Source organism: Trachemys scripta, chromosome 1 (genome assembly GCF_013100865.1).
Source record: "Trachemys scripta elegans isolate TJP31775 chromosome 1, CAS_Tse_1.0, whole genome shotgun sequence".
Taxonomy (NCBI): Eukaryota; Metazoa; Chordata; order Testudines; family Emydidae; genus Trachemys; species Trachemys scripta.
In genome coordinates, this window is record NC_048298.1 from 74,306,267 (window position 1) to 74,323,676 (window position 17,410).

Here is a 17,410-nt window from a genome sequence, read left to right on the forward strand (position 1 = left end):
CTCCCGTTGGCTCCCTTAGGCAGATCCTTGCTTAACATGCTGGCTTTTGTGGATCACATTCTTAGATGCCAGGCTCTCCCCATTCATGGTATAGGGAGTCTAGGTGCCTAATTCAGCTTCGTGGATCGCAGTGTTGTTCCTGTGATTTTCTAGGCACCTAAAAGTTAGGCGCTGTGATGCTCAGGGCTGCAGTGCCTAAGATCCTTCATGGAGCCCACCCTATGAGACTGGTCCCTAATGGACAGTCACGTTTGTCTAAAGTCAGTTACCATCCTCCAATCTATAAAAGTCTGAGGAGAAAGAGCATGAGTCCTGCCAGTTAGGACTGAGATACTTTAGTAGAGCCCTATGGGGAAGACTGTAGAGTGTCTCCTGCATTATTTCTGCATTAGCATTGCATCTTTGCAATCTGAATACTACACATTGAGTAGGCACAATACAGCAGTGAAGCAGGGCCTAGATCCTCCAGAACAAAGGAGCTGTACTTGGAGAATGTCTGCAGGAATGGGAGTGAGAGTTGGTAAAAAGGTTGCATTATACCATCTTTACAGCTCTACAATCCTGGAGCTAGAAAACGTAAATCCAGTTCCTTGTGGAAGACAGAGCAGCCTAAAGATTACTCTATTTTATGCCAACTGCCAATGGCCCACAGTGGCTTTTCTAGCAGTAATGAAACAGACAGATATAGGGACATCCCAGCCATGATATCTTTTGCCCTGCCCTATTCCTTATGCTGGGCACTAAGACGGAAGGTGGTATGAGTAGGAAATGATCAGCTGAGACAGGGTTAAGTCTGCTTCACTGTGCTTAAATAGATTTAACAAGATGGATAATCTCATCCTAAGGGTCTATCCAGGAGGGCTATAAGGGAAAGAGTCCATCAAGACTGGCAGGAAAAGTCATCAAAACAGAGCTGAGGGAGGACAATCAAGGAATCTTGAGGAAAAAGGGTTGGGGCAGGAGTATTGAAGTTTTGGTGCATTTGAGTTCCATTTAGTTTTAATCTAATGGCTCTAACTAGTGCTTATTCTTGCTTTCATGAGCACTAAATTCACTCACAACATACACAGATAACAAACATACTCAGATTTTTTTTTAAATAACCTTTACTTTCTACCACCTTCTTTGGTGATAGAAGTGGTGATACTGAAAACTGTGAGATTTGTCACATACTTATAATACTGTATTACAAACCTAATTCACATAACACCACACTAGTATTAAATTACACCTTTAACCACAAAAGTTATCTGTACACTTTTCTGTAGATGAACAGAAATCTCCACTAACTGATTTCTCTGGTTTATGACATCATTCAGGTAAGTGGAAGAATTAAGTTGCTGAAGCCCCAAAAATTTAATAGTGCTATTCAAATGGTATTTCCCAATGAAAATGTCAAGAGATGCAATACAAAAAGAAAGGATTCCTACGGATTTCTCCTTTGTCAGGGCTGCTATCTATTTCTGTGCATGAATGAGAATATAATAGTTACATTTTCTGTCATTTTTAAAATAGAAGGAGATTTACCAGGATAGATGCAGCTTCATATTTTCAAATAATTGTATCCAATAGACAGTTTACTGTACAGACCAAACATATATAATGAAGTATAGTGAAAGGCATTGATTAATAGCAGTATCATTCAAAACACAATTAGTTTTTGCTTTACTTGTCAACATTCTTATTCTTTGCATTAGGAATTTTTACTTGCTAAACACTAGAATGATAAAAAGTATAAGCTTCTTAAAACTGCTGCTTTTTGATGTTTTTAATTCTATATTACAAAACTATGTACAATTTATGAACCATACTGGATAACTGTTGCTCCACTTCCCCTGGAGTAGATTCCATCATTCTTAAAATGATGCACTATGTATTCACAGCGAATTAAATCTCATCCCAGAGTTTTTCACATCTAAAATTTAATTAAATGCTGTACCTGCAGCATATTTTCAGCAAAACAATACTAATGGATACATTACCTGACCAACTTGTACATGAAATAGTCAGAAATCTTTGGAACAATAGTGCTTGCACTTCAACGTTTCATTATTAAAACTGTTTATACACATTTTTCAATCTTTGTCTAACTGTTTGATTGTATAAAAAGTAAAAATAGTGTTATTCCCACAGAAGCATGTACTGTAGTTGTTCTATTAAAATACAACTCCAAAACAAAACAAAAAATCCTTACTTGTGCTGAATATTTCACTCTCATCTATGGAGCACTACCATATAGTGGCATAAATTCGTTTCTTCACTGCATCTCAAGTACAGTATGTTTACTAATTCTTTTGTTGACAATATTTTACTTCCTTGTTACAGAAGACAACTATGTACAAAACTCTATAGAAGTTTCATTCCTTTCAGTGCTGCAATAAGTTGTTTGCTTTAATCACCATGAACACAATGATTAAGGCAATGTCTACACTACAGGGACTATACCAGCATAGCTACAGTGATGTAGCTATGCCAGCAAAACCCTGTAGTGCTGACATAGTGTACACTGATGCAGGACCTTTTCCATCAGTGTAGGAACACTATATTCTGAGTAATAGTAGCTAGGTTGACAGAAGCAGTCTTCCATCAACCTAGCTTAATGTCTACACTTGGGGTGAGGTTGGCATTTTTCACACCCCTGAGCAACGTAGTTATGTTGACCTAAATTTTAAGTGTAGCTTAGGCCTAACATGTACTAGAAGATAAATATCACTGAATCAGTTCTGCCCCCAAAGAATTTTTAAAGGATCTGATTTTCTCTTGAATGAGAACTTTTAAGGTGGCCGAGATAATATCTTTTATTAGACCAACTTCTGTTGGTGAGAGAGACATGCTTTCGGGATTACACAGAGCTCTTCTTCAGGTAAGCTTATCTTTCTCTCAACAACAGAAGTTGTCCAATAAAAGACATTACCTCACCCATCTTGTCTTTCCCATATTCCGGGACCAACATGGCTACAACAACACTGCATGAAAGAACTTTTAATATTGGTTTAGATGGGGTTGCCAGGCACCCAGTTTTTGACCGGAATGTCCGGTCAAAAAGGGACCCTGGCGGCTCCAGTCGGCACTGCCAACTGGGCCATTAAAAGTCCGGTCGGAGGTGCAGCGGGGGCCCAGGGCTAAGGCAGGCTCCCTAACTTCCTTGGCTCCACATGGCTCCCAGAAGCAGCAGCCAAGTCCCTGCGGCTCCACCGCCCTGAATTCCGGCTCCGCAGCTCCCATTGACCGGGAACCACGACCAACGGGAGCTGCGGGCATGGTGTTCGCAGGAAGCCTGATACACGCAGGCAGCAGGTAAGCTGGGGCTGGGGCGGTGGGGGGGGGGGCGTGAGGAGGCGCGGCCTGGCCCCGCCCTGGCCCTGGCCCTGGCCGAGCACCGCCGGCCCCAGCGGCTCCAGCCCGGACCCAAGCCCCACGACCCCTCCGTATTTTCCCAGACATGTCCGGCTTTTTGGAATTTCCTCCCGGACAGGGATTTGAGGACCAAAAAGCTGGATATGTCCGGGAAAATCCGGACGTATGGTAACCCTAGTGGAATGTTAGGTGCTGAGTGAGTTAAGGTGCCTACAGGGTCAGCAGCAGCCAAGTGGGAGCTTCATGATCACAGTGGTGCTGTGTAAGTGTATAGCTGGCAGTATCATAACTGACATTCACTTTCTGGGAGCTGCGGTAAGTGCCACTGGGACCCCGTACCCTCTCCTGCACCCCAACCCGCTGTCCCAGCCCGGAGTCTGCTCCCACACCCAAACTCCCTTTCAGAGCCTGCACATCACCAAACCCTAACCCCCTGCCGCCAGCCCTGAGGCCCCTTCTGCACCCCAAACCTCTCATTCCCAGCCCCACACCAGAGCCCACCCCCCCACAGCCAGAGCCCTCACACCCCCCTCGCTCTCCAACCCCCTGCTTCAGCCCGGAGCCCCCTCCTTCACCACAAACCCCTCATCCCCAGCCCTACCCCAGTACCCACACATCCAGTTGAAGCCCTCACACACACCCCTGCACCCCAACCTCTTGTCCCAGTCCCCTCCTGCAGCCAAACTTCCTCCTGGAGCCTGTTTCCCCCCCACATACCCCAACTTCCTGCTCCAGCCCTGAGCACCATCGTACACCCCAAGCCCCTCATTCCTGACCCCACACCAGAGCCTGCACCCCTAAAATGGAGTGCTCACCTCCCTCCTGCACACCAATCCCCTGTCCCAGTCCCATGACAGTGAGTGAGCATGGGGGAGAGAGAGTGAGCGATGGAGGGAGGGGAGATGGAATGAGCAGGGGCGGGGCCTCGGGGAAGGGTCAGAGTCAGGGCAGGGCAGGGGTGTTCGATTTTCTGCAATTAGAAAGTTGGCAACCCTGGATTTGGATAGCATTGTTACATATTATTACAGACTGCTGGGAGACACAGAGTCGATTTCAAAAGGACAAGCTTTGTAAATAGTTTCAGTATTTACATCCCATCCAATTTTAATGGAAGTTTCACAATATTTGTATTTTTTCCTCAAAATACCAGCTCCTGGAGTCAGATGATTTCTTGAAAATCGCAACATTCTTTTTAAAGTATGTTTCTAGCTATAGGTGCAGAGAAAAGCTTAGAAACACGATGCTAAATAGATCACAACCCAGAAGCTAAAAACTAACAAACCCAACATTAATTATTTATAAAAATCTCGTGATTGTTAAACCAAGCTCATAATTTGGGGACGGCGGGGATCTGACTACTCGATTTGTGAATGCCTGGGGTTGGGAAAACTATTTCCCATGCCACAAGCCAATCGGTGTAAGAAAATAATGGGGGTTTGAAATAACATTCAAGCTGGATGGGAAAGGGGGGTGCTGCTAACGGGAGCAAAGCGCGGCTAGTGATGGAGGGTTCCCCCTCACCCTGCAGCCACATTTCTCTCTGCCTTTCTTCCTTCACCTCCTCTCCCCCGGCTGGAATGCAAAGAGATCGCTGCTCACTAGGTTAGTCCCTTCCGCCTTGCCGTAGCACAGGCCTCGCCCTGTCACCACTCTGCCGTTGCCATGGTTACGCTTCCTGTTTAACGCCGCAGCGTGCGCAGCTGGAGGGTTTGCAAAGCGGTCTGCGTGACCCGGAGCTGCAGAATCGGGGCGACGGGGCGTCTCCAGGGGCCGCTGCCCGGGTAGGGGCCTGACTCCAGCCGCGGGTGGCGACCAGCTCCATCCAACCCACGGGGACTGTTCGGCGAGATCCTGGGGGCTGCGGCTGGTCCCCCGGGGATGGGAAGTAGAGGGAACTATCACTCCCAGCATGCCCCGGGGCTTGGTTAGGCGGATCTTTGTCGTCCGGGAGCTGTAGGGTCTGCGAGGGCCGTTTCTTGTTGCATTCTGGGAGCTGTAGTCCTGGGCGGGACCTCGAGAAAAAATGAGCTGGGCGGGCACCCTGGGGCTGTTTGTTCTCCCCCAGGCTAAGAGCCTGGCCTGTTCCCCTGGGATTCTCACCTCCCTCTCCCCCTTTGGGGCCAGGGCCGGCTTTAGACCAATTCAACCAATTCCCCTGAATCAGGCCCCATGCCCAAACCCTGGTACAGCATACCGGCAAGAGCTGGTGTGCTGTACCCGGGTGGCCTGGCTTCCCCAGGAGACAATTTAAAGGGCCTGGGGCTCCCAGCAGGGGCTGGAGCCCCAGGTCCTTTAAATTGCCACCAGAGCCCCACTGCTGGAGCCCTGGGGTAGGACTGCGGGGCTCTGGGGGCTATTTAAAAAGTCCGGGGCTCACGTTGCTTCCAGCCCTTTAAATAGCCGCTGGAGTCCCGCCGCTTCCCCAGGGCCCCCGTGACTATTTAAAGGGCCAGGGCGGTGGAAGCAGGGGAGCCCTGGGCCCTTTAAATACCCCCGGGCTGCTGCTGCTACCTGGGTGGGGAAGGGAGAAGGAGGGGGCACTTACCATACAGGGTGGACTGTACCCGCCCCCCCTGCCCGCACCAGCCCCGCCCCCCCTGCCCTGCCCGCAGCCAGCCCCTGCCTGCACCAGCCCTGCACCTCCTGTCCTGCCTGCACCAGCCCCACACCCCCTACCCACAGTCAGCCCCTGTCGCATCCCCTGCCCTGTCTCCAGCCAACCCCTGCCGCACCCCTCCTGTGGCCCTGCCCGAAGCCAACCAGCCCTGCTCCCCCTGCCCTGTCTGTAGCCAATCCCTTTCGCACCCCCCTGCCTGAAGCCAGCCAGTCCCGCACTCCTCTGTCTCCAGCCCTGCCAACCCATGCCGCATCCCCCTGCGGTCCTGCCTGAAGCCAGCCAGCCCACCCCACACACCCCTGTCTCCAGCCAGTCCCGCACCCCTTGCCCTGCCTGCAGCCAGACCCTACCTCCAGTCAGCCGCTGCCCTGCCTCCAGCCAGCCCCATGTCTACTGATGCCCTGCAGTTCCCAGGGCAGTAACCCTGCACACCTGCTTCAATGAGAGGGGCAGGGAGTAGCCGGACCTACACATGTGCACACCCCCAGGGAGTGGTGGAGACCCACACATGTGAAACGGAGCTCATTTCTAGTTCAGCCCCATCTTTTTAAAAAGGAACTTTAGGTAGGGTTAATATACATCCGTATTTTCCCGGACATGTCAGGCTTTTTGGTTCTTTTTGAACGTACGGTAACCCTATTACTACAAAAAATACATACTGTGGCACATCCCTTAAATCAGAACTTTTTATAGGGAACCAGTTGCTAAGAAATTAAAGGCTTTTTTAAATTTTTTTTTTTTTTTTAGTCATCGCTGCCGGGGCCCCGCCAAAAATGTTCGAATTGGGCCCCGTACTTCCTAAAGCCGGCCCTGTTTGGGGCTGTTTTGCCAGCACCTGCCTTGAACCCCCGAATATTTTTAGTGTAATAACTTGGCTGTTGTTTGCCTCTTTGGTCCTGAGCCTTGTGGCTCTTTATACTCAATCTTTTCTCCGCAACCATGAGAGCGAGACGCTTTTTGTCTTTAAGTGAAGGGTGAGCTTCTGGAGCCCACTCAGCAGCTTGGTTCTGGCAGAAAAAAAAAATCAAATAGCATGTGGCTCCTGAGACCTTAATGAGGGTTGGCAACATGATAACGTTACTTGTGGTGACGATTAGCGCTGCAATTGCATTGATGAAGTTGAGAAAGAAGGGATTTTGCTGCACGTGAATGTATCCGCGTGAAGCAGATTTTGTGTGTGTGTGTGTATGTGTATATTATTATACACTGAACTTATCAGAAACAATCTAGACATATGCAAATTAAAAATAAAAATTGAATCAGAATGGCCCAAAGACACCAAGCTCCTCCTCACCTTAAAAAGACCTTTATCCCTAAATCAACTCTTCTGTCCCAAAACCTCAACTCCCAAGGTGTGCTATATTGTATGTGCTGTACCTTTTCACTGTGCACTTTTTGAGCAATACCTATCTTAGCTTTCATATCTAAACTAGTGTACGGTATGCAGATGAAAGGCATGTTTTTTGTGTATCCTAAGTGGCAGTGTAACACTGACAGCTGCGGCTCATCGGCAGGCGGGATTGAATTTGGGACCTCGGACTGAATACACGAGCCTCTACCGCATGAGTTAAAAGTCATGTGCTTGTTAGCTAAGACTGTAGCAGACTCATTAATCTCTTTCTAAGTGTCTTGGTGTCATTAGATGGGACAGAGCACCACACCCAGGAGGCGTGTGGGTTACAGCAGCATCTGCAGAATCCATAGGAATAGGCTGTTCTGGAATGCTTTTCTTATCTCAAACTATTAAGCAAACCTTTTCCTGTGTTGTATTGCTTTTCTTCATGTCTGTTACAGAGTAAAGTGTGTAGTTGCGATAAACTTGTGCAGTTCCTTTTCTCTTTATTAAAAAATAGAGATCTAGGTACACTGCCCATACTCTAAACAAACTGCGGCCTGCCAGCTGGATCCTGCCTGCCAGCCATTTTAATCCAGCCCTTGAGCTCCCGCTGGGGAGTGGGGTCTGGGGCTTGCCTGGTCTGGCGCTCCAACCGGGGAGCAGGGTTGGGGGGCGCTCCACGCAGCTCCCGGAAGCAGCGGCATGGCCCCCCTCCGGCTCCTACATGTAGGGGCAGCCAGGGGGCTCCACTCTGCACTCTGCCTCTGCCCCTGCCCCAAGTGCCACCCCTGCAGCTCCCATTAGCTGGGCACCGTGGCCAATGGGAGCTGCAGGGATGGTTCCTGTTGACTGGGCAGCGTGCAGAGCCACCTGGCTGCGCCTCCACATAGGAGCCGGAGAAGGGACATGCTGCTGCTTCCGGGAGCCGCTTGAGGTAAGCACCGCCCGGAGCCTTGCACCCTTGAGCCTCTCCCCGAGCCCCAATCCTGATCTCCCTCCCACCCTCCGAACCCCTCGATCCCAGCCCGGAGCACCTTCCTGCACCCCAAACCTCCCAAGCCCACCACGGAGCCTGCACTCCTTTCTGAATCCCTACCCCAGCCCTGATCCCCCTCTCACCCTCCGAACCCCTCACTCCCAGCCCAAAGCACTCCTACACCCCAAACTCCTCATCCCTAGCCCCACCCTAGAACCCACATCCCAAGCCGGAGTCCTCCCCCCCCCCCCACAGCCCACTCCCCTGTCCAGCCTGGAGCCCCTTCCCGCACCCTGAACTCATTTCTGGCCCCACCCTGGAGCCCGCACCCCCCAACCAGAGCCCTCACCCCCTCCTGCACCCCATCCTCAATTTTGTGAGCATTCGTGGCCCACAGACCATTTTTATTCCCAGATGTGGCCCTCAGGCCAAAAAGTTTGCCCACCCTTGCTTTAAATCCATTATCAATAGCTGACAAAACTGAGGCCAAATGGGAATGCATGTTTACTGTGTTTGGTTTAATACAGTCAGTGATTGAAGGTAATGCTCTTTGTGGAGCTTTAAAGGTTGATAAGAAATCACAGATATCTATACTTCCATATAAATATATTAGCATGGTCTACCTACCACTACGGCAACTTGGTTAGCAGCTCGAGTTCATTTCTAGGCTTCATCTTAAACTGCTAACCGGAATTGCCATGTCTTTGCTGCTATTTTAATCCAAGTTAGCTAACCTGAGTTAAGGACATACCTTTTTTTTCCAGTGTAGATGTACCCTTAAACTCTCATAACTTTGCTCATCTGAGTAGTCCCATTGAAGTCAATGAAAGCTGCACACATGTAAATGTTTGTGGGAACAGGGCACAAGGTAATATTTTATTATTTGTCTGCATCCTTCCCTCTCAACAGTATTGATAAATATAGAGCTTTAGGTCCCAGTCAGGGCCGGCTCCAGGCACCAGCTTAACAAGCAGGTGCTTGGTGCGGCCAAAGGACAGGGGCGGCACCTGCGACAATTCGGGGGCGGCAGGTCCCTCACTCTCTCTGGGAGCGAAAGACCTGCTGCTGAACTGCCGCCGCCAATCGCGGCTTTTTTTTTTCTCTCCAATTGCTGCTGCCGATCGCGGCCGCGGCTTTTTTTTTTTTTTTTTTTGGCTTGGGGTGGGGTGGCAGAAATGCTGGAGCCAGCCCTGGTCCCAGTACAACCAAACCTTAACTTTACAAAGTGAGTATTCCGTTGACGTCAATGGGAACACTCACATGTCTAAAGTTAAGTGTTCATATAAGTCTTGTCATAGTTGGAGCTTTACTGTGGATGTGGATGATTTTTGTTTTGTTTTAGAGAAATAGTTTTGAGATACCTACTACTGCCACAAATCTAGCAGTAAATACAATATCCACTAATGTATTCAATTTTATTTTTCCTCTTTGCTGTTACAATTTTATTATGGAAAGCTATGGAAGATGATGATGTAAAACTTGAAGAAGAAATAAATATAGAATTGAGCAGAATCAGTGTTACTTCCCTTGAAGTGGATGATCTCAACACTGATTTATCAGCAGAAGCTTGGAGTGATGGTGAAACAGTAAGTGTTTAATGGACACAGGAGGGATAGTACTGCCTTTTCTTTTGCATGGCAAACTTGTGTCTTTTGTGGAGGCCTCTTGCATTCCTGCCGTTCTAAGCTACTTGGAGGTGTACTACAGGGTGGATTTGATTTAAATCACTAGTCAGGAGGACTCGATTTAATCATGAATTGCTACATAAAAGTGCATTCTTGTTGGTTGTTATAAATTTAATACATATTCTTCACAATTCAGAAATAGATGTAGGTTTCATTTTTAGAAGGTATACACTATACATTTTTAAAGTGATTTATTCTGAAAACTTTTCAGACTAGTTTTACAGCTATATCAGAAAATGAGTGATTGTTTGGTTATTTCATTTACCAAAGGTAATTGAAACAGATAGTTCACCTCCCAATGACTTCATAAATATCTCCAGTTCAACAGGTTAATCATTAATATTTGGAGGATTTTCTTGCCATGCTTAATTAGGAGGAGACCATCACCAGACAGACATTTAAATTGTTTTATTTAACTAAAACAACAACGTTCTGTATTCTGGATTTTTTTCTTCAACAGCAAACATATAATATTTTAACAAAACAAGCATATGAATTTTTGAATTTAGTTAAACATTCAAGTTTTTTAAAATCAGTTTTGTTTTTGTTAAAATTGTTTTTAACTAAAATAGTTAAATTTAAAAAAAAAATTAAATCGACTATGTCAGCCAGGTCAACATGAGAAACTTAAAATATTGGCTTGTGCAGTTAACTCAGTCGTCTTCACCTTCATTTTCCTGTTTGTTCATAATCTGGAAAAGATTCCACAACCTCCCTAGGCAATTTATTCCAATGCTTAACCACTCTGACAGTTAGGAAGTTTTTCCTAATGTCCAACCTAAACTGCCCTTGCTGCAATTTAAGCCCATTGCTTCTTGCCCAATCCTCAGAGGTTAAGAAGAACAATTTTTCTCACTCCTCCTTGTAACAACCTTTTATATACTTGAAAACTGTTATCATGTTCCCTCTGAGTCTTCTCTTCTCCAGACTAAACAAACTCAATTTTTTCAATCTTCCCTCATAGGTCATGTTTTCTAGATCTTTAATCATTTTTGTAGCTCTTTTCTGGACTTTCTCCAATTTGTCCACATCTTTCCTGAAATGTGGCGCCCAGAACTGGACACAATACTCCAGTTGAAGCCTAATCAGCACGGAGAAGAGCGGAAGAATTACTTCTTGTGTCTTGCTTACAATACTCCTGCTAATACATCCCAGAATGATGTTTGCTTTTTTTGCAACAGTGTTACACTGCTGACTCTCATATTTAGCTTGTGATCCACTATGACCCCCAGATCCCTTTCTGCAGTACTCCTTCCCATTTTGTATGTGTGCAACTGATTGTTCCTTCCTAAATGGAGTACTTTGCATTTGTCCTAATTGAATTTCATCCTATTTACTTCAGACGGTTTCTCCAGTTTGTCCAGATCATTTTGAATTTTAATCCTATCCTCCAAAGCACTTGCCACCCCTCCCAGCTTGGTACTGTCCGCAAACTTTGTAAGTGTACTCTCTATGCCATTATCTAAATCATTGGTGGAGATATTGAACCGAACCGGGCCCAGAACCGATCCCTGAGGGATCCCACTTGTTATGTCCTTCCAGCATGACTGATAACTACTGATAACTACTCTCTGGGAACAATTTTCTAACCACGTATGCACCACCTTATAGTAGCTCCATCTAGGTTGTATTTCCCTAGTTTGTTTATGAGGTCATGCGAGACAGTATCAAAAGCCTTACTAAAGTCAAGCTGTACCACATCTATTGCTTCCCCCCCATCCACAAAGCTTGTCACCCTGTCAAAGAAAGCCATCGGGTTGGTTTGACACTATTTGTTCTTGACAAATCCATGCTGACTGTTACTTATCACCTCATTATCTTCTAGGTGTTTGCAAATTGATTTCTTAATTATTTGATCAGTTATCTTTCCGGGTACAGAAGTTAAGCTGACTAGTCTCCGGATTGTCCTTTATTTCTCTTTTTATAGATGAGACCTATATTTGCCCTTTTCCAGTCTTCTGGATTGTCTCCCGTCTTGCATGACTTTTCAAAGATAATTGCTAATGGCTCAGATATCTCCTCAGTCAGCTCCTTGAGTATTCTAGGATGCATTTCATGAGGCCCTGGTTATTTGAAGACATCTAACTTGACTAAGTAATTTTGACTTGTTCTTTCCCTATTTTAGATTCTGCTCCTACCTCATTTTCACTGGCATTCACTTGCCTCAAAGTCTTTGGGCTATGACTATAACCTCAAGGATCCATTCTGTTATTTCCGTCATCAGAACCTTTTCTCTTTGTAAACTGCCCCTGCCTATTGGCAGAGAGTTCCTAGAGCATTGGCCAGTGGGGATCTATTTAAAAACATACGGCCTGATCCTGACAGTCACTAAGCACCCACAAGTCCCACCAGAATAATGATTGTCAGGAACTCTCAATGTTCAGAGACTCTGAGTACTAAGTGCTTCCTGTATGATGCTGAACACTTTAATCTCCTGTTGATATAAAAAGGCATTGACACAGCAGCTCTCAGAAGGCACTGGGCTCTTCACAGGATTTGGACCCTTAATCAGGAAAAACAAATACAAACTCTGAACAATGGGGGTGAGGACTCTCTTGCCCAGGTGAACAATTTGTTGATGATATTCCATACAACTGAGTTCACTCCTCTGCTTCTGATTGCTCCTTTCTGCCTGTGACTTATGTAGTCGGGGATAGAGTAGAGTACCAGTGAAAAGAAGTGGAATACTGAGGGAGCAGGGATGTCATTTGCAGGCTCATCTGAGAGAGCTAAATTCTATGGTTAATTATGGTCCATGGGTTGGGGTATAAATTCAGGACTATACATTCCCTAGATGCACAATAGAATGCTCTTTGATGTCAGTAAGAAGTTTTTACAGAGATCAAGGAGACTATGTGGCCTTTATGTAGTAACTAAATGTTTAGATATTTATTACTTGTTGAGTGCCTTCTTGTAACGCCCATCATTCTGAGGAAAATCTGTTCCCCTTCAGGTCACTGTGATCTCTGCCTTGTTTCTCTTTTCCCTCTCCTCTGTTCTTTTCATTTCCATCCCCGCAGCAGCATCCTGTTCCCAACCTAGTGCACTTTGCTTCCATCTACTGAAATGATCAATAATTAAATAATTTTCAGAGCTGCCTGAAAAAAATTCATTTAAAATTTTGTCCCACTAAAAATGTTGTTTTGTCAAAATTGAAATGTTTTGTGGAAATGGATTGGTGTTGATGAAATTTTCATTGGGAAGTTTTTCAGGTCCAGCGCCTGAGAAAGGGAGAGACCCACCCACCCTAGCATAGCTAGAAGCCTGGTGGTCAGGATACTTGCCTAGAGCATAGGGAACCAGGGGCTCCCAACTCAGGGTCAGGAAATCTTGGGGTTTCCTACATTTCAGGAAAGTACCCTAACCACTAGGCTACAGACTCATTCTCTTGCTGGCCCACTGAATATTAAATTTATCATAAGTGGAACAGTTCCATCAAATGAGATTGAGAGAGACTGGCTCTATAATCTGGTGGTGAGGGCATTGACTGCGGACATGGGAGACCTAGGTTCAAGTCCTTCGTATATTTGTGAATCTAATCTGTCCTTCAAAAAATCAGTATCTCAGTAACAAAGACCCCATGTCACATGTCTGATTCCTCCATATTGAATCATTTGTCCTTTTATTCAACTTGGATCAAACCAATAACAACAACAAAAAACAATATAAATTAGAAAGATGCTTCTAGAGGGCAGTAGTAATTAGATTGCTGTGAAGTCTAAATGACTGTTAAGTAATGAGTGACACAATAATGAAACTAAGGCCTGACTGAAAAAATACTAGTGTGTTAGTGAAGGACACATACAGTATGTCTACACAGCATTTTGGAGTGAATCAGGAACAAGTTTCCCAGACTGGGTGGATTGGCTTGGCTAGTGAGGCTGGTGCAAGTGCTTTAAAAATAACTGTGTAGACCAGAAGCCAGCAAACTTTGGCACCTGGCCTGTCAGGGTAAAGCCACTGCTGGGCCGGGCCGGTTTGTTTATCTAGAGCGTCCGCAGGCACGGAGCCCTGCAGCTCCCACTGGCTGCGATTCGCCATTCTTGGCCAATGGGAGCTGCAGGAAGTGGCATGGGCCGAGGGACGTGCTAGCCACTGCTTCCCACAGCTCCCCTTGGCCAGGAACGGCGAACCGCGGCCAGTGGGAGCTGCGGGGCTCTGTGCCTGCGGATGCTCCAGATAAACAAACCGGCCCGGCCTACCAGCGGCTTTATCCTGATGGGCCGAGTGCCACAGGTTGCCGACTCCTGGTGTAGACAGGCCCATGGACTTTAATTAAGAATGTTAAGTATTTACCAGTAGTCTTCACAGAGAGATGAACATACAGAATTTAATTAAAAATAATGTTTACTTCTAGACTTCAGATGAATTACCAGAATCAGTTCTGTATTGTCTAAACGTTGTGAAGAACAGAAGTCAAAATGCTGAAAATCTTATACTGCAAGACTTGGAAGATGAAGAAACCACAAGTAAGCTGTGATTGTAATAAATATATGTGTGATGTGCCTCCCAAACCCTCCTATTGCCAATGCAGATCAAACTAAAAACCATCCATAATATAACATAAATCCTCAAATGTAACAAAACTATGAAACCTATTGCACCAACTTTAACTCATCACCTAGTATTGCAGCTCCTATGATCCTCTTAGATGTTCTCCGAATAGCACTAACTAATGTAGCATGTAGTCTGGAAAATATGTGGTCCTGTATAGTATGGTAGGCATCACTTTATTACTGCAAAACAGTTTGCAAAGGATTGGCTAGGAAATATAACCTTGTTCAGTGGTATGGAAACCTTGGTTAATAGTTTATAGACTGCAATGCCTATGGCTTGAGGTGGTGTTGCTTTTCTAGCCTGCACAATAGCATGAAAGGTTTCTATTATTATAAGAGTGCTTAAAATCTGCATTCTTTTCTGTCTCATTGACTCAGTCAAGGATAATCTCAAGTTTCTGCATAATGTAGACGGTCTGCAGAGATGGGAGTCCAAAGGCATTTTACATGTGTGCTGTATAGAGGACAAGTTGAAGTTGTCTTAATCCCATCCTTAATTCTTTTCTAATATCCTGCATAATTTACTGGGAAACCATCCAGGCTCCAGAATGTCACCACAGTCACTTCTGACTTCACTGTTGTGGGATGCTGAAGAGTGATGCATAATGTGCTTTCCCTTCTGGTGTCTTGAAGCCCCAATTCTGTGGGCTACAAAGAATCTGTGTTTCTCAATGACTGGTCTGTGGACTGGTGCCAGCCCCTAAAATCTCCCTGGCACAGTTTTGGAAGGCAGCAAGTCAGTCCCTGGTATCAAAAAGGTTGAGAAACACTGTTCTAGACTATTCAGGTCAATCATGAGTTTTCTTTTTTTTTTTTTTACTTTTCAAACACAGATGTTTAGCACTTGTAAACTCGAAAGACTTAATCCAGAAATAGCATTTGCTAGGGTTGATCTTTGCACCTGGTGATTCCACACAGGTCCTAGGGCCATTGCTGGAAGGTCTCCTCACAGTATTGTTCTCTGAAATACTAGTACTCAGCCACTCTAGAGCATGTTCTTGTTAGGGTCAATCTTGTGAGGTGCTTAAAACCCCTGCCTCCCACTGAAATTAGTGGGCGCTGAGGTAATTGAACACCTCACAAGACTGAGCCCTTAGTTTCTAAATTACCCTAGGTTGCTGAGACTCCAAATTCCAGTTTCGTCAGAGTTTCCAGGTTTCACAACTTTTAGTTGGGACCTGTTCTGAATGAAGTTGTGTTCCCTATTCATGCTCATCCTTAGGGGAAGTTTCTTCCGTTTTCTCAGTAATAAGAATTATGTATATTCTAAATATAATTTATGTATATGCCTACTTATTTACCTTGTCCTTTAGGCGAACTTCAATTTGTCACAGTTCTTATTCTAAAAAAGTAACCACCCGTCTTATTACTTCCTGTTAGCTGGAGAATGTTCAAATGTGTTTTGCCTCATGGAGAGCTTTTCTTTGCATAGATGTTGTTGCCATAGACTTTTTTTTTACTCTATTCTTTTATTTCTATATATCTAGTGTTTTTAATTATCATAGATTAATTAGATTTAATTAATATTAAAGGAGCCGTTTCTTGTCTGAGTGTATTTGGTGTTTTTCTTTAAATAGTACCTGTGGTGTACACTTTTAAAGCAAAAACACATTGTGTTTCAGATTTTTGGATTTTATGGACAGATAATAGGAAACTAGTATTCATCAGAATTAGACTACTTAGAAAGACATCTTCTCCCAATGTCCTTTTTTCTCCCCCTTCCCTCCTCAGGTGACATCTATCGAGTAGTTTCAAGCCAGGCTTCAGAGTACTTGGCAGAATTGGCTTCTGAATACAATGAAGATCCAGATGCATTGAAGAAGAGGGTATTCTATGTTTAAACCATCTTTGTAATAGATTAGATTCCATAGTCATTACAGATAAACAATTCCTTTTTTGGACCCAATCTTTCAATGACCAATGCACATACTTAAATTTACACACTCTAAGTAGTCCCCACGGGATTAGTGGTGCACATAAAGGGAAGCATTTGCATGTGGTTTTGCAGGATGAGGTCCTTGGTGTTTTAGTCTCTAGATCAGGGGTAGGCAACCTATGGCACACGTGCCGAAGGCGGCACGCGAGCTGATTTTCAGTGGCACTCTCACTGTCCGGGTCCTGGCCACAGGTCCGGGGGGCTCTGCATTTTAATTTAATTTGAAATTAAGTTTCTTAAACGTTTTAAAAACCTTATTTACTTTACATACAACAATAGTTCAGTTATATATTATAGACTTAGAGAAAGAGACCTTCTAAAAATGTTAAAATGTATTACCGGCACGCAAAACCTTAAATTAGAGTGAATAAGTGAAGACTCGGCACATCACTTCTGAAAGGTTGCTGATCCCTGCCCTAGATCATGAAGTTATAACATTTGGTATAGATGTTCAGTAGTCTTAAGTGGTGGGGATGAACATTAAATGATTAAAATAGACTTGGACTATCAATTATTAATATTTAATCCAGTGGCAAAATGTCATTTCCGTAATATAAGATTTTTATAGTGTTCATTTTTGATCTTATCTATTATTTTATCATTGTCTGTTCCTTTTCATTATTAGGATTATGAGATCACTAACATAATTCACTTATTGAAAAAGTTTTTCTGTTTCATGGAAAATGTTAAAAGAATTATGACTGGAATTTTCAAGTGAGACTCGGGGAGTTAGGCATATAATTTCAATTGAATTTCAATGGTATTCAGTTGCCAAACTCTCATAGGCACTTTAGAAAACCTGAACCTATATTTAAAAACAGTTCTGTTTATGTGCCACCTTTTATTTCTTTCCCTGTTTTTACCAGTGAGCACTGTATAAAATATGAAGTTTAATTACATTAAGAGATCACTTTCTTGTGAACATCCTGTTTGTGACAGCACAATTA

At 44.7% G+C, this 17,410-nt stretch overlaps 1 protein-coding gene across 1 annotated transcript in view; it reads left to right on the forward strand.

The window, feature by feature from the left end:
• Positions 1–9,655: 9,655 nt before the first annotated feature.
• LRRIQ1 (leucine rich repeats and IQ motif containing 1) overlaps positions 9,656–17,410 on the forward strand; it is a 151,979-nt gene continuing 144,224 nt past the window's right edge. The window contains exons 1-3 of the mRNA XM_034772340.1: positions 9,656–9,872; positions 14,329–14,440; positions 16,259–16,353. Of these exons, the coding sequence (XP_034628231.1) occupies positions 9,690–9,872; positions 14,329–14,440; positions 16,259–16,353 (390 nt within the window). The 5' untranslated portion in view covers positions 9,656–9,689. The remainder of the gene's footprint in view (positions 9,873–14,328; positions 14,441–16,258; positions 16,354–17,410) is intronic.